Source organism: Podarcis melisellensis, assembly GCF_964234715.1.
Source record: "Podarcis melisellensis genome assembly, chromosome: 13".
Classification (NCBI taxonomy): Eukaryota; Metazoa; Chordata; class Lepidosauria; order Squamata; family Lacertidae; genus Podarcis; species Podarcis melisellensis.
In genome coordinates this window covers 33,754,218-33,775,058 of record NC_138545.1, presented here as the reverse complement: position 1 = coordinate 33,775,058, position 20,841 = coordinate 33,754,218, and the positions used below count along the sequence as shown (strand labels likewise).

General features: G+C 42.9%; 1 protein-coding gene across 12 annotated transcripts in view; it reads left to right on the top strand.

Annotated features, from left to right (window-relative positions):
- SKAP1 (src kinase associated phosphoprotein 1) overlaps window positions 1-20,841 on the top strand; it is a 338,051-nt gene that overhangs the window by 226,882 nt on the left and 90,328 nt on the right. For all 12 annotated transcript variants that reach the window (XM_081885658.1, XM_081885659.1, XM_081885654.1 and 9 more), the window contains 5 exons: window positions 9,617-9,694; window positions 10,527-10,610; window positions 12,407-12,531; window positions 15,597-15,660; window positions 19,186-19,377. In XM_081885658.1, coding sequence (XP_081741784.1) covers window positions 9,617-9,694; window positions 10,527-10,610; window positions 12,407-12,531; window positions 15,597-15,660; window positions 19,186-19,377 — 543 coding nt within the window. The remainder of the gene's footprint in view (window positions 1-9,616; window positions 9,695-10,526; window positions 10,611-12,406; window positions 12,532-15,596; window positions 15,661-19,185; window positions 19,378-20,841) is intronic.

The following is a 20,841-nucleotide window of genomic DNA, read 5'->3' as shown; positions in this document are numbered from 1 at the left end:
TGTATTTTAAGAGAAAGTGCATACCAAAACGTGTAAAATATAAATGTACATTTTATGTCCTAACAAAAAAATGGGGAATAGATTTATGACTGAAAACCTGTGAAACTAATACTGAATAGAACTAGTTATATGCTAGAAACTCTGGCAGGTTAGGGACAAAGGTGAAAGCTACTTCCTAGTTCTACTGGATCTCTCAGCGGCATTTGATACCATTGATTAATCCAGAATGCGGCAGCTAGATTGGTGACTTGGAGTGGTTGCCAGGACCATATAACACTGGTCCTAAAGGATCTTCAGTGTCTCTCAGTTCGTTTCCAAGCATAATGCAAAGTGTTGGTGCTGACCTTCTGAAGCTCTTGGCTCAGAATACCTGAGTGAGCTTGTCCAGCACCATAGTTCAGCCCGGACACTATTTTTGTACAATCTTGTTTGTTCCCACTAACCAAAATTATATTATCAACATATACAAGCTGAAAAGTTGTTTTCCTTCATTAGCAAGGAATCATACAAAACAAAGTGGCACTAATAAAGGAAAGTTCCAGGGTAGCAACAGAAAGCAAATTAAAAATGCTTTTGCAGTTCATCAAAACTATCCAGCAATATCAAGTTATAGGAAAACTGGTGCTATTAACAGTTATCCTTCTAGTTGGTTAATTTGTTCGGCAACTTCCATGCACATGATGTGTGATGCTAGTTATTTCCCCAAAGAGTTAAATGATAACTAATCAGAGGCAGCTACAGTTGCAAATGGCAACAAAATATATGTGAAAGGAAGAGGAGCAGGTTTGCTCAAGTGTGTTCCAGGTAGAAATACTGTTTGTAATGAAGTGAGAGCAGTAGTTTACTTGCTTGAATTAACAAATAACAAAGTTTTGAGAATTTAAATTCTAGATTAAAATTGATTACTTAATTGAGAAGGGGATTGTAACAAAAACACTGGGGCCTAATTTGAATAGTAGAGTGCCTGGTATCTGGTGGGCAATCTCATCCTTTATTTCCACACTGTGGCTGCAGACCAAATCACCTATCAGGAGAGTTATGAGATTCAGGTGAGGGTCAGATGCCTTCACCCATTATTTTTAAGAATAACATTACAACATTAGTGTTAATTTTATGCATTTTAAAAAATCACCATGGTATTTAACAATAATATGTCCTTTAGAGGAGAAATTGTGAATTGCAGAATTTTAAATACCTGTCATCATCCTTGGTTTCACTCAATTTTGTTTATAACACTCTTTCATTTTCTTCTAGTTGTGAGAGTGGGGAGGGGCCACACAAGTGGAGTAGCCTAGGGCCTCTCTTCATCTAATTCTGGCCCTGAGTGGCTGCCTTACTATGGAACGTCCTCCCTTCAAATGTTAAGGAGATAAAGAACTACATAAGTTTTAGAACACATCTGAAGGCAGCCCTGCATCTGGAAGTTTTTAATGTTTGATATTTTACTATGTTTTATATATGCAGTAAGCCACCCAGAACAGCTAGGGAAACCCAGCCAGATAGGCACGGTATAAATAATAAAATTAATTATTATTATTATTATTATTATTATTATTATTATTATTAGCCTGAATTGCCATTTGTTGCACTTCAGCTTTAAAGCGTGGGTTTTTGCAGGGAAAGCTCTGGGTTATTCACGGAAAATACTGCCACCTGAATTTCAGTGATGTTACCACAGGGGGCAGCCATATATTGATTCCAGCGGCTCCATACAGAAGGGCTTTATAAAAGAGGCATCGGTTTGATGAAGTAGACTCCAGTTCACAAAAGCTTGCACCGTAATAAATCCATAAGGTGTGACTCCTTGTTAGTTTTCCTTATGTTACATTCTGCCCGACTGAATTTTCATGTGCAAAGTCTTGTGCAAGCTGGGCTGGCAGGAGTAGGGGTATGAAGTGGAGGTGAAATGCACATCCCAGTGCACTTGTCAGTCAGACCTGCAGTAACTTTAGTGAATTATGCATTCCTCAGAAACAAAGGAACATGTACCTTTACCTGAAACCATTCTATGGAACCAGGACAAGAATTAGCCCATATATTTTTCTTCTTTTTCTACAACCTTGGATTACGTTACATGATCAGTTGCTATCATGATTCTGGTTGGACTAGATCCTGTTGCTGGCTTCTGCCAAAGGAGCAAGTGAGTCTGCACGGTTTTCCTGCAGCCTTATTTCTTGAGGAATGGGGTTGAGGGGAAGCCCCATGCTGGCAATGTACTGATAGCAAATGAGATTAAATAAGCGCGGCAGCTCACTGTCATCTCCCCGCCTTCCCCCCGGTGTAATTCAATTCAAGCGCGAGCGGTGATGGGAACTCACACGGGCTGCCTCTGTCACCCCCGCTGAGGTTTGGAATCTTTTAACGTCTAAATAAAAGTTTCACTCAAGCATTTTTTATGCTCCTGCCAGCGGGATCGGCGAGCTGGCGTTGGGCACATTAATGTTAATATTCATACTGGCAGATTTCTCCCCGTGTACCAGGCCTGTGTTGGTAATTATAAATGTGCGCTGCAAGATGACATTTAGATTTGCGGGCTTTAACACAAGGGGAGAGGGGGATGGGTTTCAATAAAGAGGCACACTTTAGTATTTGTCATTTATGCAAAGCTGGCCTTACCGTGAGGCAGGCCAAAGACGCTGCCTTAGGCAGGAGATAGAGGCATAGTCTGAAAAGGGATGAACTGTAGACAGCTATCGAAATCTGCTGTGCCTTAAATTTGAAATGGAGTGGTGGTGGTAGGGCGTCTTCTTCACTTTGAGAGTGGCAGGTCTTCAATAGTGCTTGTGCAGGGAACTGTTGTGACCAGTTCAGGCACCACTCTGACTGTGCTGATTACTGGAGGCAGCTGTGAAATTTACTGCAAGTACTTGGTTGCCTGGAAGAGGAAGAGCCCACCTTTAGCCCCAGTTCTATTTCTGTTTCCCACACTTCCGCCAGAAGAGGGTGGCAGTTAGACTAAGGTGATAGTAGGAAAACTGAGTACACATTTCAGTACAATCTCTATGGCCCTCTTAATGATCATATAGGCCCCAGTTGTTCTAGTTACAGAGTTACAGAGGTACAGAGTGGTACCTCGGGTTACATATGCTTCAGGTTACAGACGCTTCAGGTTACAGACTCTGCTAACCCAGAAATAGTACCTCGGGTTAAGAACTTTGCTTCAGGATGAGAACAGAAATCGTGCTCCGGCTGTACGGCGGCAGCGAGAGGCCCCATTAGCTAAAGTGGTGCTTCAGGTTAAGAACAGTTTCAGGTTAAGAACGGACCTCCAGAACAAATTAAGTTCTTAACCAGAGGTACCACTGTACTGATGGGAAATTTAAGCTTAAAAATATTGAAATACACAAGACTAGATAGTTAGCCCCGCTCCACCAAGTGCAATGCAAGCTTTCATGTTCATATCCTCTATAGCTTATTTGGGGGATGGGGGACTGAGCACACCTAATAATGTATTGGTGCTGTTGTAAGCTACAGGGATATCTACATGAGGTAGCCCTGGCGGAGGCTGTGTTTATCCATTGGATGCATCAGCATTCACATTGTCTAATGTTGCTGTTGCAATTTTTTGGATTCCAGTGGCAAAGATAGAATTTGAATCTGGATTTCCCAGACCCAAGCACTTTCTTTTTTCACTCAATCCCACTGGCTTGGGGCATTTGCTTCATTGGAATCAAAAGCAGTAATAGCAGTGGTAGGGCTTAGGCCTCACTGCTTAGGCCTCTGGCATCTTCATCTGGCTAAAATCCTTGGTTTTTAACTCCCTGCTACTAATCTGGGTGCATTTCCAGTGACTTTCCTAGGATTCAGCTTCTGTGCCTGCTCATCACTCCTACCTCTTTCCCTACCTTCCTGCCAAGAGAATATAACCCTTGCTATGCCATATCTTCATGTGAGCATTTTCCTAACCAAGCTGATATTTCCTTAGAGAACATGCATTAGTTGTCAGTATTCTGTTTGCTGACATCCCAAGAGGTGAGAATGCTAGTGAGCATGTTTATGGGCAATATGACTTTTTTAGCCTGTTTAGTAAGGAGCAGGTAAACCACACTGAACACTGCAGAGAAATCCACAATAACAACCCTAAACAGATAGCAGTGGTCACTAGCCAGTCTAGCCATTCCAACCCCTTGTAAGAGAGTCTTCCAAACACATTGACTATAGTCAAAACAAAACAAATTTCCTTCCAGTAGCACCTTAAAGACCAACTAAGTTAGTTCTTGGTATGAGCTTTCGTGTGCATGCACACTTCTTCAGATACCTGAAGAGTATCTGAAGAAGTATCTGAAGAAGTGTGCATGCACACGAAAGCTCATACCAAGAACTAACTTAGTTGGTCTTTAAGGTGCTACTGGAAGGAAATTTGTTTTGTTTTGACTATGGCAGACCAACACGGCTACCTATCTGTAACATTGACTATAATATGCCTAGCTTTCTGGGAGAAGAGATACTTTTCAGCCTTTTCCTTTGTACTTTGGTACCCAATCCTGAATGTGGACTGCTGCTTGCACATCTGGGGGGAACCTTGGTCCTTAAGATAGGGTTAAACACTGAATTTCTCACTTAGGGAAGAAGAAAATAATAGCTTATTCTCTCCCCTAATAAAAAAGCTTAGAACAGGACAGGGTGGGGTGGAATTCTGCACAAATGAACTCTTATGTTTGGCTGCTGCAGTTGTGTCTCACCTCACCTCGAGACACATTTGAAAGGATTTATGTCCACCCCCAGAGTTTTGCAGAGTCATAAAACTCCAAAATGAAAATAGTTCTGTGAAGGAAGAGAGGAGTAGGGGAGGGAAAATTTGACAACATGGATGAATTGGCATGTTAAGAGAGAGCCGCTTAGCAAAACAAGAAGGAACCCCCTTCTGGTAAGGGATTCATACTTAAAAAGCTGCTGAACATGGCCACTGGGGAGATGATCAGTAGCACTTTTAGATAGGCGGGTGGGGGAGAGATTCAATATAAATTAACTACTGCATGGAACAGTGCCAAGCTTCCACGGGAGTCTGGTGCGCTCACTAGCAGACTGGCAGCACGCTCCAGAGGGTGGAATTCTTGACCTCCCAGGAGTTTGGGAAGAAGATGCTGATCCTTGTGGCCAAGCTGGTGTGTGTTAGACAGATTTTGGAAGCATCATGTGTTTGCTTTATTAACGCATCTAGGTCCAGGGTTTCTTTTCCTGCTCACCATGTGTTCATTCGTCATGAAATAAACAGAAGCAAACCTATTACAGAGACATGGCCAAATGTGAAATGTGGGGATAGCTAGACATGAAGTTATTTTGGCATCCCCCTTCCCTGCATAGTGAGAAATTCAAAACCCCCAAAGGGTTGTTTCCTTGTGAAGACAAAACACCAGGTGCTTGTAGTGTTTTGCGTCATGTAATGTTTGTAGTGGAGCTTTTTGTGATATTTAAGAGTAAGTAATTTGAGCATGGGGCAGCAAAGAGGCACACAGAAACCGTCACTCTATCTTGTGTCTCTTCTACATATTTTATTTATCGGTTTTTCTGTTTCATTTGGTCTTTTTTCATTTTTTGTTCATTTGGTTTTTCTTTTTTCATTCTGTAATCATGGTTCTACCACTATAGAGCCAGCGTGGTGTAGTGGTTAAGAGCGCTAGACTTGTAATCTGGTGAACTGGGTTTGTGTCTCCGCTTCTCCACATGCAGCTGCTGGCTGACCTTGGGCCAGTCACACTTCTCTGAAGTCTCTCAGCCCCACTCACCTCACCTGTTTGTTGTGGGGGAGAAAGGGAAAGGAGAATGTTAGCCGCTTTGAGACTCCTTCTGGTAGTGATAAAGCGGGATATCAAATCTAAACTCCTCCTCCTCCTCTTCTTCTTTTTCTTCTAGATTTCCCTGCACTGGTTTCCTTTATTGTTTTATATAACATTTTTAATTTATTCTTTTAAACTTTTAAATCCCCTCATGTTCTTGTACTTTCTTTATTCATCTGCATAGCTTTCTTTCTGTTCTCTTCTTTGATCTTTCAGTTCATCAAATACTAATACTCTGATTAAACCTCCATTCCCTTGTGCTTGTCCCTATGCCTTTTCTCCTGGCTCTTTGCGGATGGAACTCTCTCCCTCTCAATATTCAGCTGGCCTCTTTTGTTTCACTAAAAAACTTTATTAAAAACTTTTTTTAAAAAAAATTCTCTTGCATTTCCCTCTTGATGTCCATTTTTTTCTTATTCTTTCCTACTTCTTGATTATTATACTCTTCCTTCTTTCATTTCTTCTTTCACTCTCCATACAAGGTAATGTAAATGTTTTCTATTTCTCTCCCTCTTGTTTTTATTGTGAGCTGCAAGCAAGGACTTGTGTTTTTCTTTTTCTTTTTTTACAACGCCCAGTGGTGCAGTTAGGTAATTTTAGACTCTGGCCTTAATGGTCTTATGGAGGGGTTGCTCTTTAGATGGTAATGTGCATTAGTTTACTTACTTCAAAATGTGATAAGACAGCCCTGCTGTGTTCAGGAGGCTGTCTTTCTCATGCTGCTGAGTGGGGCCCTGGACATCTGCCCCCCTGAAAGGGCCTTGTGTATATGACACACCTTTCTATATCTAAACACACACACACACAAAAAGCATGAAGAAATGCACACCTAGATAGAAACAAGTTTCAGCCCCTACCCTGCAGTTAGATTCCATTTTTATTTCTTGCTCTAGAACATAAACAAACCACCAATTACCACTGCAGAACATCTATCGCCAGACTAACTTCTTACTCTTTGGAGAATACTCTGTCTGCTAGATTGGTCAGAATTTGAAAGAGTACTTTGCCACACTGAGCCCCTCCCATGTGGCCAAATTTCTTATAAAAGGTTCGTGCCATCAATGTTGAATGTTCTGGGACTCAAGAGCCCCAACTGGCATGTTTAATGGGCAGGGATGGTGGGAGTTATAATCCAACAACATTGACTACTCCTATAGCATTACATGCACATGCATACATTTACTATATATTCAAAAGAAGAGATGTTGCATTTAAGTGCAAGTTATCATTTTTGTCATTCATACATGTGAAATTCTGTGGACTGTTACAGTGGCTAAAAGTGCTTTAAATGTATTTTGTGGTTGCACTCTTTCTGAATTTTAATGGAAAATATTCGCTGGGTTTTCTCTAATTGCAGGAACATTCCTAAAACATAATCTCTCAATATTTTCATCTATATTTATATTGTAATTCGTGCTCAATATTAGATAGTAGAATTTGATAAGTGGCATTTGTTAGATAACAGGCAGTAAGTTGACAATAGGCACATTGAGTTTTTATATCTGAAGCCTTCCAAGATCAAAACAATCAAGAATTTAAATTGTTCCAATTTTGAGTTTTTAAAGTCACGTTCTGAATGCAAACTCAACTTTTGCTTCAAAACGCATCACTCAGAAATTTGGATGATGATGAGAGCAGCTAAGCCAATAAATGGCCAGGGAAGTAGCTGAGCCAAACACCTCTAGAAGCTTAATCATCTTCACAGAACATCTCATAGTACATTATTGTATACATTAAAAAATAAAAGCTGATATTTTCAGAAACAGAATGGCCATCCTTTTGAGTGCTTGAGAGCAGAACATCCTGGTGTATGTATGTGTTTGATTTGCACATTGATACATAAATTTTGAATTGCAAATTTCTCCCAAAGATTGCCTTTTGCCCTCTTCTAAAAAGCACAAGCTACAATAGTTTTCACATGAAGATTTGCTGTGCTTAGGTGCATAAAAGCTTGCTGTATGTTGGTGTTGATCATCTGTTAATTGGACAATATGTACATAGACTGCGGAATCTTGTGTACCACTAGCTCGTGTACTAGGTATGGCTTATCTATTTGTGCTGCATTTCTGCAACACCTTCCTGTTGATGAGACATGGTCCAACTGCACGGGCATCCCAAGTGGCTGCTGTGCACAATCTGAGAGTTGGGTGACAGCATTATTTACATTACAGCGGTGGATACTTCCAGGGGTGCCTCACTTAGATCATGCAGTGGAGTCACTTGCAGCAGCAAGATGCCTTGGATAAGCTTTGCTGCTGTCACCACAGCTCTCTAGGTTGGGCCCCCTGGTTTCCTAGTTTGGACACAGAGAAATTGGAAGAATTAATTGACTCTACATTTCCAGCTTTCAGCTAATTAACAAGAAATATAAGCAGCCTAGGCAAAAGGTTATGTAAATGTCTGAGAAAGGGTGTAAATCTCTGGCTGAGGCAGACTGCAGATCGATTCACAGGTCCAGGCTTGATGTGCCAAGATGTGTATTAAATGCATTCACAGTGTGAAGTGGGCTGTATTGTGAAGTGAGAGTGTTTTCACTTCATAATACGTCCAAAACCCAACACGGGGCTGCTGCCAGAGCCAAGATTCACTCAGATTCAATTTTTATTACCAAATCTTGGAAAATGTGAAATAATAACAACAAAGAGAACATCTCTGGAGATTTACAGGGCACATTTTCCTAAACCACTGAAAAACTGCAGACACACACATGGGATGAGAAAGATTCTCCAGAGCAAAGGGTGCAACTGCCATGTATGTTGCAGCTCTAGCAATTTATACATAGTTACAGCTGGACACCCCCAAGGGTAGAGGTTTTGTGGAGCCCCTCAGACGTGGATTGCATTTGGAACTGGATGCACACTGAAGCAATGACAAAGTTATATCAACACATATTATCCCATCACAATGAATGTCTCCATTTGGTTGTTTATGTCTGCAATCTTATACCCGCATACCTGAGAGTGAGCTCCACTAAATTCACTGGGATTTACTTCTGAGACTACATGTATGGGATTGTGCAGCTATCCCACAGTGACAACTTTTATGGGTTTGAATCCTCTGTTTATTTCTGGTTTGCTTTTATATGCCTTCATGTGTTTTTATATTTCTGTTTACTGGTTTTAGGTTTAATGTTTTGATGATATATTGTTTAACTCCACTTAGGTATGTTTAAAGTATTAAGTGGTATACAAATGCTTTTCAATAAATGAATAAGCTTGTCTAAACAGGCTTTCCAAGCAAGTTCAGCCTGAACTGGGATTTTACCACATACACAAACATACACGCACACACAATGTTCAAGACCAAATGGAAGTGGTAGGTCCCTATGCTGGAATCCAAATTTTGTATCTCACATAGCTGGGGGTTGTGTGCACATCACCGGCTTAAAACACAGCTTGGACATTCTTTTTTTCAATTTAATTGAAGCTAGTTTGGAGAAAAGTTCGATATTTCAAAAGAAATGAGAGGATATATACAGGATAGATATAGACTAGGGCTAATGTGTGCATACTGCTTCCCAAACTAGCCATGGGACAGCGCTGGATGCAGAATAAACAAGAGTGTGTATACAGCCAGAGATGTAACATTGGCATAGTACCAACCAATATGATTAATTTGATTGGCCCATGCCTCCCTTACTGACATGATACAGAGCCCAGCCACATGAAAGCTGTTTGGCAGTGACTGCCTTTTCCATCACATATATAATGGAAATTGATGATAATTGTGGGTGTAGTTTGATTAAAATACTACTGATTTCCTTGATTTTGTTGTCTTGGAAGATTCCCCAAGCATAATTTTCCATGCTTATTGAGATTTTGTTTTTGTTTTTTTTTAAGCCGAGAGCAACTTGCAGAAGGCCACTCAAGAGAAAGGAGGCATTCTAAAACAAGGTTACTTGGAAAAGAGATCCAGAGGTAAAAATCTGCCAAACTAATCTTCACAGCACCTGCTGTTGATTTATCCATTCATAATCCATCCCTATTCTGTCCATCTGTTGAAAATTTAAAGCCCTCTGGGCAGACACTGTGGGCAGCTTCTCATTCACCAATTTAGATGTTAGGAAAAGTGTCCAAGTGAAAAATGCAGATGTGTTGTATCAACTACGGAAGGTACATGTACTGTATGTATATATGTATTACTTGCCTCTTACTTGCCTCTGAAATACTGTTAGGAACATATATCTGATTATACTTTCGTTAAGCAGATTACTACTATTGGCCCAGAAGGATCAATGAGATGCCTCTTAATGGATGCCAGTGATTAGGAAATAGTTTGAGATTTTTCTGGAATGGTCTTAATGAAGAAAGCCATCAGCCTGGAGAAGGTGTTGCCTTCTCTTGCTAAATGGAGGGGACATGTGAGAAGAGATTTTGTAACAGATAAAGGCAGAGGGGACAGAATTAGTCATGCTGCTCTGCCCCTAGAATATCTCTCACAAGTAGAGAGTGTGCCTTATTCTTCCTCGGAGGTCACCTACAAACATTTTGAAAATAAAAGTAGCATATATACTAGTGTGCTCTTCACAGTTGACATGTGCATTTTGAAGTTGATCCCAATTTTTTATTGTGTTTTTATTGTGAATTTGCTCATATTTGCTACTAGCCCTAAGTACTAGTAGTATTAGTAGTAGTAATGCCCTCTGATTGATGTAGAAAGCACATCTTGGGATACCTTTTGTGGATGAAGAGACACTCCTTTTCCTATTCTTCTCTTGTCATCTAGCACCTTCTTCTTTCTTCTTCACAGACTCTAAAATATTTGGCTCTGAGTGGCAGAAGCGATGGTGTGTCCTTGACAATATGGCCTTCTACTACTTTGCAAATGAAAAAAGTATGTGGTACTCCTGACACATGTACACAGTCATATCCCTTCAGTATTTTCACTGCACTATCCAGATACATTGGGAGGGAGGGAGGGAGGGAGGGAGGGAGGGAGGGAGGGAGGGAGGGAGGGAGGGAGGGAGGGAAGGAAGGAAGGAAGGAAGGAAGGAAGGAAGGAAGGAAGGCAGGCAAGGAAGGAAGGAAGGAAGGAAGGAAGGAAGGAAGGAAGGAAGGAAGGAAGGAAGGAAGGTTCTGATAAGCTTTCCCTCAATCCTGATTTCATGTTCATTGGTCCGCAGAATGGAGGGACAGCAGGTGAAAGTTGCCTGAACTCTGGTGCATCTCTGAAGCTCCTTTGTTCCTCAGTATTGCTTTCTAAACTTAATTTAGATATTGTCCTCAGTCTTCCTCCACGAAGCTCTGAGGCACATACAGAGGGCTAAGCTCATTTTATCATTGCAGCAGCATTGTTGCAACCCTGCCAATGGGTCCTGCTTGGCATCTGCTTGGCTACAGAATAGTGGACTAGATGGGCTACTGGCTCTTCTTGTATTCTTATTGTGAGGTAGGTTAGGCTAGGATAATTGCTTACCAATGAGCTCCAACCAATCAGGGATTTAAACCTGGGTCTCTCTCATCCACATGTAACCTTCTAAGCAGTACATCATAGTGACTCTTCCAACTGGATGATAAATTGCCCACCAGGCAGTGTGGGAATCTGCCATTTAGATGCAGCCTTACGAACGGAGAACAGAGTCTGGTTGTATTCCAACACCCTTGTCAGTAAAGAATGAGGGAAAGGAGAAATACGGACACAAGGCCCTGTGTAAATAAAGTACTGCCCATTTTCCCCCCATTAGTTGTCAGGCGGGCTTTAACCCTCCCCTAAGTGACCATATATAATCTATGTGTCAGCATGTATAAATATTTTTCAGTTATGCTCCATCAGATGCATATAAACAGGAAGCTAATACTTCCAACCAAATTTGGCATGCCTAGATAGATGGGCTACGATTATACCGTGCCTCCCATCCAGGGAGATTGAATGCAGAGCAGGTAAAAAAAATATACAAGAAGAAATAGACGATAGAGGGGACAGCATTAGGAGTATTCAGAGCTGGAGGAGGACTCAATAACAGGGTTTTTTCCCAGCACAATTCAAGGGATAATGGACACTGGGGCTAAGTAAGCAATTATGTTTTGCAGTATTATCTATACATATACAATTTAAAGCAGCCTCGACGTGGCAGTTGCAAGTTGTAGCATGCACACTGGTACTTAGGCAGAGTTCCATTTTGTCTGTGAATTTTGCCAGTGGTACAGGGGATTTTCAGTCACCAACATCAGCGTCATACAGCAGTACTGTCATCAAAGACATCCTTGCAACAACTGTGTAAGTTAGGCCAATAATATCACTGTATTACAAGTGGAAGGACTGAAGTCAATATATAGTGGCTTGCCACACTTGACATAATGGTGGGAGATCCCTGTGCAGAATTGAGTTTACTGCTAAACCCCAACACAGCACCAAGGGGAACATGTTCCCTTCTTTCAATGAGGCTCAATGACTAGAAGTAATATCCACTGTAGAAAATAATGGCTTTTTAAAAAAGCAGTTTTGGGAAGGAAAATACAGACAGTGAAACAGTTCAGGGCCCCTCTTTTGTCTGCCCACATGGCTCTTTCTTCCCACCCACTTTAGAGAGAATCTGGAAGTCACAGGTTGGGTCTTGTATTGTGAAAGTGATATCTGTAAGCAAGCTAGCAACTTGAAGTTTGCTGAATCATCATTACTGTATTATGCAGGCAAGCAACCAAGAGGCATGTTTGTCATTGAGAACTACCATGCCCAGATGGCTTTCCACTTGCGCAAGGATTCTCGAAGAGATTGCTGCTTCGAGCTGACCTCTCCTGGTAAACGTACCTATGAGGTAGGTGTGTCCACCCAAATGGCCAGAGTTTCCAGCCAAGGAATTCTGCTTAGTGCTAGTGGAAAGGAGAGAGTGGGGACAATGGAACCCTGACCCCTTGGGCCTCTGAAGACTCCTGTCATGAACCCCACAGTGCTGTCAGGATTGGGATTGGCAGGCTCTGACAGAAGAGGAGGGAGAAACAGAGCTGGGTACAGGGACTGAGTTATGGGAACCTGCGTTGGAATAGGGGGGAACTCCCCTTTCCACCCTGACTTCAGACACTTTGGAAGGGCAAGAGGGATGCCAGCTCTTCCTTCTAATATTCCTGAGGAACTTAGTGGAGGCTGGGGAGAGCTTTGATCAGCCAAGGGGATGAGTCAGCAACTGAACAGAAGGGTATAGTCTTGATGCCTAGAATCAGGCATTGGCTTTGTAGATGAAAGCAGACCCAACTGCCCTGACGGAGCATGCAATTGAAATCTTGTCATTCCTACAAGACAAGAGAGTCTAGCAAGTGAACACGTCATGCCAGGCCATCTTTAGCAGATGCGGTGCCGGGGTGCAAATATCTACCCAGCGCTCCCAAATTACCACAGATGGGAGGGCTGTGAAGCTGCACACTGCCAGCCATCAGGGGACGACGACTCTCTCCCATGCCGCTGCAGGAGAGCAATCCCTGCAGAGGCTTGGGAGGGAAGCTGCACCCCTCCAACCATATGGCTGGCAGGTACGCAGCTTCCCTCCCAAGCCTCCGTGGGAGGAGAGTGCAGCTTCCCTCCCAAGCCTCCGTGGGAGGAGAGTGCAGCTTCCCTCCCAAGCCTCCGTGGGAGGAGAGTGCAGCTTCCCTCCCAAGCCTCCTTGGGAGGAGAGCAATCCCCACAGAGGCTTGGGAGGGAAGCTGTGTGCCCGCCAGCCATATAGTTGGCAGGGCACAGCTTCCATTCTAAGCCTCTGCGGGGATCGCCCTCCTCCCAAGGAGGCCCTCCTCCCAGCCATATGGTTGGCGGGGCGCAGCTGGTGGGCATGCAGGGAAAGGGGAGGCCGCCAGCAAAGCCGCTGGGGCTCCCCCACTTGCTGGGGTGCCCCTGAGAGGCCGGCGGCCTGGCGCACCGCACCACTAAGCCCTATGGGAAAGATGGCTCTGGTGTCATGCCTTGTCTTTAAAAGCTTATTGAGAAGGGCTGGGAAATTTGTTGGGACATTTTCATCCCTTCCAGTTAGTTCTGATCATCTTGCACTGCTCCTGAACTCCTAAATCATGACTCCAGAGCATTGTATCAGCTGCCAAGCCTGTACTGTTAACTTGCCTGAATAAATATCTCTTTCTTACTTACAAGTAAGATCTTCTGTCTGCATGTGTTGGGTGGGAGTCAGGGCAACTCCCAGTAGAGATGTATCAGGACTGGGTTTGAGCCTCCCCCTGCAGTACCCAAGCCATTGTCTCTTCCTTACTTGGCTACAAAATCTTATCAATCTGACCTGGAGAGTACTTTTTTATATATGAAACTTAGACTGCCTCTGAGCCTCTTCCACACCATTCACTCTGATCACTGTTAAAACCTGGAAGAGAAAGGAGAGGAGAGGCCTTCCTCTCTCCTCAGGCCAGTGTGCATTTGACATTTGCATAACAAATCCAATCAAAGCAAGAACCACTGTGGACTTCATTTGAAAATACCTTCACACTTTCCTCCTCCCACTCTAAGCTAGCAAGCTCGATTCATCTCCGCTCCCCAATTCCTTTCCAAAACTGGAAAGAGAACCCAAGAGTTCTGGTTTTAGGGCTAACTTGTATATCAATTTATGTTAACAGCCAATTGACATGTGGAAAGATGGCTCAGGTTGACTTCAGCCCAGGAAAAAACAGTTTTAAGTGAATCAGATGCTACCCCTTGGTACTTTGAGTTTGTTGCTATTTATCTCCTCACCCTTCACAGCCTGCTACCTAGCAGCTACCCGCTGCTAGAAAGACTATCTGCTTGCCACCTGGCCATCCCTTAGTATCCTGGTCCCTCCTTCGTTCGTTGATCCTTAGCTCACTCAGCTATAAGTCCACACACATACACTGCAGGAGTGAAGTAGCTCCCCCTTCAAAGCACTGCCATAGGTTGCCACCTACAGGTCCCTCGTGGTATGGCCAGCTTTGCTTTGGTCTCTTAACCGTTAACTCAGGCATAGGTAAACTCGGCCCTCCAGATGTTTTGGGACTACAACTCCCATCATCCCTAGCTAACAGGACCACTGGTTAACTGGTACTGAGCACATGCCTACGTGAACTGGTACTGAGCACATGTATGTTTTCGCATTGCATGTGTTTGGGGCTTCAGTGTCTACTCCTGTTGTTCACAAGTTGATCAGGAGAAGTTTGTCTCCAGTTGTCATAAGAACATATGACATGCTTTCAATATATTTTTGCCATTCATTCATTCATTCATTCACCTTTTTCCCTGACAGGGATTCAAGGTGGCTTATAGATAAAATGGGTCTGTAATGGATCTTAGGACTGTGTCCTGTTGTTTGATTCTGCTTTTAAAATACAGTAATAACCACGTTGAATATGAGCAGTGACAAGTTGTGCACCCCAACTTACTGCAGTGATTTGTCTAGGGTTTGCAAAACAAATGGGGCAGGAAAATTCTCCGTGTGTCTTTGTGGGATTCCAAAATAACCATGTACTTGTCAATAGAACTTCGCTTTATTTTATGTAGAAGAAAGAGAGATGGGACAATAGTAGAGATGAAGGGCATCACAAGACCAAAACATTACAATATATAGCTAATTTACAGGTGCATGCTTATGATTTTTTTCATCACTTAGTGATTCAGCAGCCGAATGCGTAAACTGCCAGATCTAAAAAGTGATGTGTTTTAAATGATGTTAGTGGGTAATATGGAACCTCTGTCTGTGATGCATGCTTTTCTGTATTCATGCTTAATGAAGTACTTGACAGGGGCAAACCCTGAAATCAGTAGCGTGCTTCTTTAAGTGTGGCTTGCACATGGAGTACAATCACCTGTAAATTAGTAGTTGCTACAGACCTTATGGAAGAAATCTTGCAATGACTATATTGAATTCTTCCTTTGCAGTTTACAGCTGTTAGCTCTGCAGAAGCGATGGACTGGGTGGATCAGATCCAATTCCTGCTTAAGGGTGAGTAGCTTAAGAGGGAACAAATCCATATGATATAGGTGAGAGTGATTCCCACCTATAAAACTTGAGACTTGTTGACTTGCAGCTGAGGGCATGTACTGCTGTCACTGACAAACACTGTATTTTGAGGGAATATGAACTGATAGGAAGTTCTGTCTGTAGTGGTTGCTGGCCCATTCACACATGCAAGACGTCAGAGGAAGACCTGGCTCCTGTGATGTTCCAGTGTAGCAATGCAGTCTCCAAAAGTTGTATATTCTTCAACTGATGAGCATAACTGTTATTTAGACTATGTCAATTAATTAGACAGGAATTGACTACAAAGGGCCAAACAGTGTATAAACTCCAGACTTCCGATCACCCTCCTTCTGTATTACTTACAAGAATCTTAGCTTTTGTGCCTGTGCTTTTCTGTTGATTTCATACCCTCACGCAGAAAATCACATAAGCATAGTGGTAAGATTGTCTAAAAAGCTCGCAAAACAAAAGGCAATATTTAATTTAAAGAAGATCCCAAAGTGATGTTTCTGAAACCTTTAATATTGTTTTGATAGGGAGAAGCAAGAAGGCAACAGTTCTTCTACTTATTTAATTGCTAATATTCACATTTGTGTCCTCCTTTCCTGGCAAAAAGCAATTTCCATCAAGGTTATCCCATTTTATCCTTGCAGCAAATATGTTAGCTGGATTAGGAAGAGAGATGGTGATTGGCCCAACTCTACCTGACCACTTCCGTGGTCATGTGACAATTTGCACCTCTTCTAGGTTGACGTCCAATGCTTTATAAATCCTGGGGAGTTCAGAGGCATGCACACACACTGACACACTGAAAGAACATTTGACGCAAGCTACATGGGCTTGCCCCATCCCCACTGCTGATGCATGGGGTGGCCATACTGCCACCTGCTGTCCATATTTTAGGCCAGCACATAGAGGGCTTGCCATGTATAACAATGTATGTAAATAAAGCTCTTCCACAAAAGTGGGGAAACTGGCCCAGTCAGAGTTGCCCCCTTTGTGTGGAGAATCTCTACATGCACTTCATTGTATGCTTATAGAGCCCCTTTAGACAACTAAATGTATGGATAAAATAGGTGTGTATGCACTGCCTTCATCACCAGGAAGCAGGGCTAGCCCCTGGGGCCTCACAACCCCTCCACACATTCTATTCTTCTACTTCCTCCATTAAGCCACACTTGAAATTTACTAACCTCCCTGACAGGATCCTAGGTCATGTACGATGCACAACCCAGTTATGATAGTTCCTGCCTAGAGCTCCTACAATCTAGATAAAAATGGGGGAGGGGCAGTTGACTTGGTGAAGAGGCGCAAACAACATGGGGCTAGGGCCATTTCAGGTTTTGCTGAGGAAGTGTGTGGTGTGTAACACGGGACTTGAGGAAAGTTTGACAAAGAAGGGGAGTATTCTCCCAGTCCTTTCCCCAGAAGCTAGGAGAAAAAGACTGGGAGAAGAAGCAGTCTTGTTCTAAAGGCACCTACCGAAAATCACTGGCTGGTTATCTCTTAACACCCTTTAACCACAATGCCATGCTCACAATGGGAATGTTGAACAAGGGAACATTTTCCACCTTCTCTATCCTTGTTTGTGAGTGAAATGTGAGTCCTAATCCACATCAGTGTTTATATGGATATAAAACTAGGGGCTGCTAGTTCTTTCGTGTTAATTGGCTCAAAATCCATGTGTGTGATCTCATAGATGTTACGTAAAACAAAATGAAAGTGTCCTGAGACTCAAATCCAAAGGATGCCTTCTTCTCCCCATCCCCTTTTGATGTTGTTGCCTATAAGGTGCTAGTGCTATTTGCTATTCCATATTTATTTATTAATTTATTGTTGCTTGTTTTGTGTGCCAGAATAAACCCCTAATAATGAGCTGTGTGTACATGTGTGTATGTGTGTATGTGTGATGGGTTAATTAAAAATTAAACTCACACTTGCTTTGCTGAAGCCACTTTCTGAGTTGCAAAGGATGTATGCTCTCAAAGCACCCTCTTCTGGTCAGTGTGTGAAAGCAGTGTTGATACTGGGTTTTTTAAAAAAGATGTTATGACTAACATTTTGTCAGCTTACGTAAATGCATGAAGCTAGGAGTCACCAGAAAGCTGCCCCCCCTCAACTCCAAGGATAAATAATCTGCAAATCATACCTGCCCACACATTCCAATTAGCCAAAATAATTCATACCACAATAGGGGAGGGAGAAAGAGCAAATCACAGCAAGCAACCTGCTAAGCAGAGATCTCTAGAAAAGAAATGGCCCAAGAAGTATTGTTGTTTGAGGAGAGAAGCTCCAATACCACAGAATAGCTTGGTATAGTTGGTGAGGAGGGCACAAGGTTCCCCCCCCCCCTGCCCCAAGCATCTTCCTCCAATTGACTTGAACTCTGATCAATTGAAAGTACGGTAATGGTAAAGATGTTTGTTTTATTTTGTTCCATGGTTCACTAGGCAATGGATGGGGAAATTCTGGCTCTCCAGATATTGTTGCATTCCAGCTCCCATCAGCCCCAACCAAAATAGTCAGTTGTCATAGATAATGGGAGCTGGAGTCCAACAACATCTGGAAAGCCAGAAGTTCCTCATCCCTGAACTAAGCAAATTGATCCCGTTCTGGAGCATATAAAGTAGTAATCACAAAAGAAAACTAATGCCTATGGTCATATGTACAATACTTCTCATTCGCCTCTGATAAACCTCAGCCAGCTAGCACCACACCTCTGCTGACTAGTGTTAGGACTTTCAGGCTATATAGGGTGTGCTACTTTTTACAGCTTTAAACCTACCACCTCTCATTCTAGAAAAGCAGTGATGATACTCCCAGTTTCAATGTATAGGTTCATGCAACTGCTCTAAAAGGGTAAAGAGGTTCCCACCCTGTCCCCTAGTGTGTGCACAAACAGACACTAACTTGATACTAATAAAGCCATGTTGCTGTGAACCGCTATGGGGGGAAAGAGCTGGGAAACACACATACTCACTTTGCTGCTGTTGTTGTTATGGCAGAGATTAAGCTAGTGGAGAAACTGGGGCTTTAATGTTCAGGGTTTTTTTGTTCTGGTTTTGTTTTTAAATTTTCCTGTTTCAATACTCTTTAAGTGCTTTGTCAGCCTCCCTGAGTTTCGGACACTAGGATATTGTGGGGTGGGGAGGGATACAGTCAAACCATGCTTCACTGAAACAAGAGCTGTACTTGCCAGGTCCAGATCTACAGCTTCATGGAAGAGGATAACTCAGGCATATTCAGAGCATTCTTGTTATGGCACCTCTTAGTTCAAATTAAGGGCAGAAGTTGGTTCTTCGGTCACTCGGGACATGTGACGAATTTAATAATCTGTCTTAACAAACCTCCATCGACATTCGCTCAGACCACATCTTGCCAGCTGAAAATAATACTGTTTACCCTAAGGAACATCAGCATCTAATTGTGCTGTCCATTTCCCTTTTTCTCTTTATTTCCCTCTTCCTTTGTGTGTCATGTATTTTCCTTCTTATCTTCTTCTCCCAGATATTAAATCCTCAGTTATCCCCTGTGAGGAAGTCGAGGACGACGACGACGACAATATCAAAGAAGAGGCCTATGATGACATAGACAGTTTTGATTCCCCCAATGTGACACATCATCAGGATACCTCTTTGGACCTGGAGGAAGATGAGGATGACGGACAGAGCGATGACTGCATTTATGAAGTTCTTCCAGGTTAGCAGGCTTTCATTCATATAAAGCTGCTTTGTATGGCAACACAAACCATTGGTCCATCTATCTGAGGCTGTGTGCACACCACAGTGTTAATGTGTATGTGGGCCGCACATGAGCTCCTTCAGTTGAACTCTTTCTCAGTGTTCCCCTTCCACAGTGGTGGGCGGTGCTTGATGTGATGTATTCCCACTATGTATTGTTGTCCCCCACCACTTGCCAATTAGTACTTCTTCACACACCCGAGTTCCAGAAACCTAAAGGCCATTGTAGGCATATGGGCAGGTATTTGTTTACCTATGCGTGCAACCATAAAAATAAAAAAATAGACTCAAGTTTTCTGATATACCAGACCTGCCCAAAACAATGGGTTTTGCTTTTTTTTAAAGTGTGTGTTACACACAGCCTCACTGGCAGCCCACTTAGTAGCACCAGGGCTAATGAAAGTAAAGAATAGATGGGTGATAGGTGGCACCCAGGACAGTATCATTGCATGCTTTAAAAACAACAACAACGCACACATTGCCCTTCAGTATGTCCACAGTTGGGTAACAGGCAATTTTACATTGTGTTTTTTTCCTTACTGCATTATCCACAGATCAGAAAAGTTTGAATTAAATTGGGGCGGGGCGGGGTGGGGCTGTAGAGTGTCAGCTGCCACTTGGATGAGGACAGCGTTGTGTGAACAACACCAGAAAACATGTGCCCCTGATATGCATTGGTTAGAGAATGAGCCTAAAGAGCTGGGCTGAGGGCCTAGGGAGGGAAGGATTCATACACATACCCTGTATTGCCCGTTCTAACAGATTTCCAGAAAACAGGATTGGACCTGTGCTTTCTAGACACAGGACAAGGGGAAGTGTGGATGACCCAATAGTGCTCATGCTATCTGTAACAATCTCTTCCTGCCCTTGTATTTCAGAGTACTGTACAAGAGTGCCCATTTGTCGAGAGTTCTTTTGTCTAGAACATAACTTCTGCCTAGAATACATTACTATGCAGATGAAATCCCATGTCAGTTTGCAAGTGAAAGCAGGTAGAACAGGTAGAATCAGGGGTGCCAACTTGCACCCCACATTGAGGGGGCCCATCATCATGTGATATATCCCACCAGCATGAGCGCTTGCCCGGCAGTGGCAGGGGATGCGAATCACTCTCCGCGCATCCTGCCAAGCATGCAAGTGCTTGCCTGGCGGTGGCGGGTATGGCAGCCCCCTCAATAATGGGAGGGCTTGGCCCCCTCCTCACAAACATTGAGGGGGCTGAAGCCCCTTCCACCACTACCGTTGGCATCCCTGGTTAGAATAGAAAACTCAACAATTTGCCTCAATTAACCAGAAAATATTAGTTCACCTGGGAAGAAAGAATAGCAAAATCTGAAAATTTCACATGTTCTGCACTCATCACACAGTGCTTTTCTAAGTGCTGTGAAAACTGCAACTCCTGCTCTCACAGGCCACCCAAACC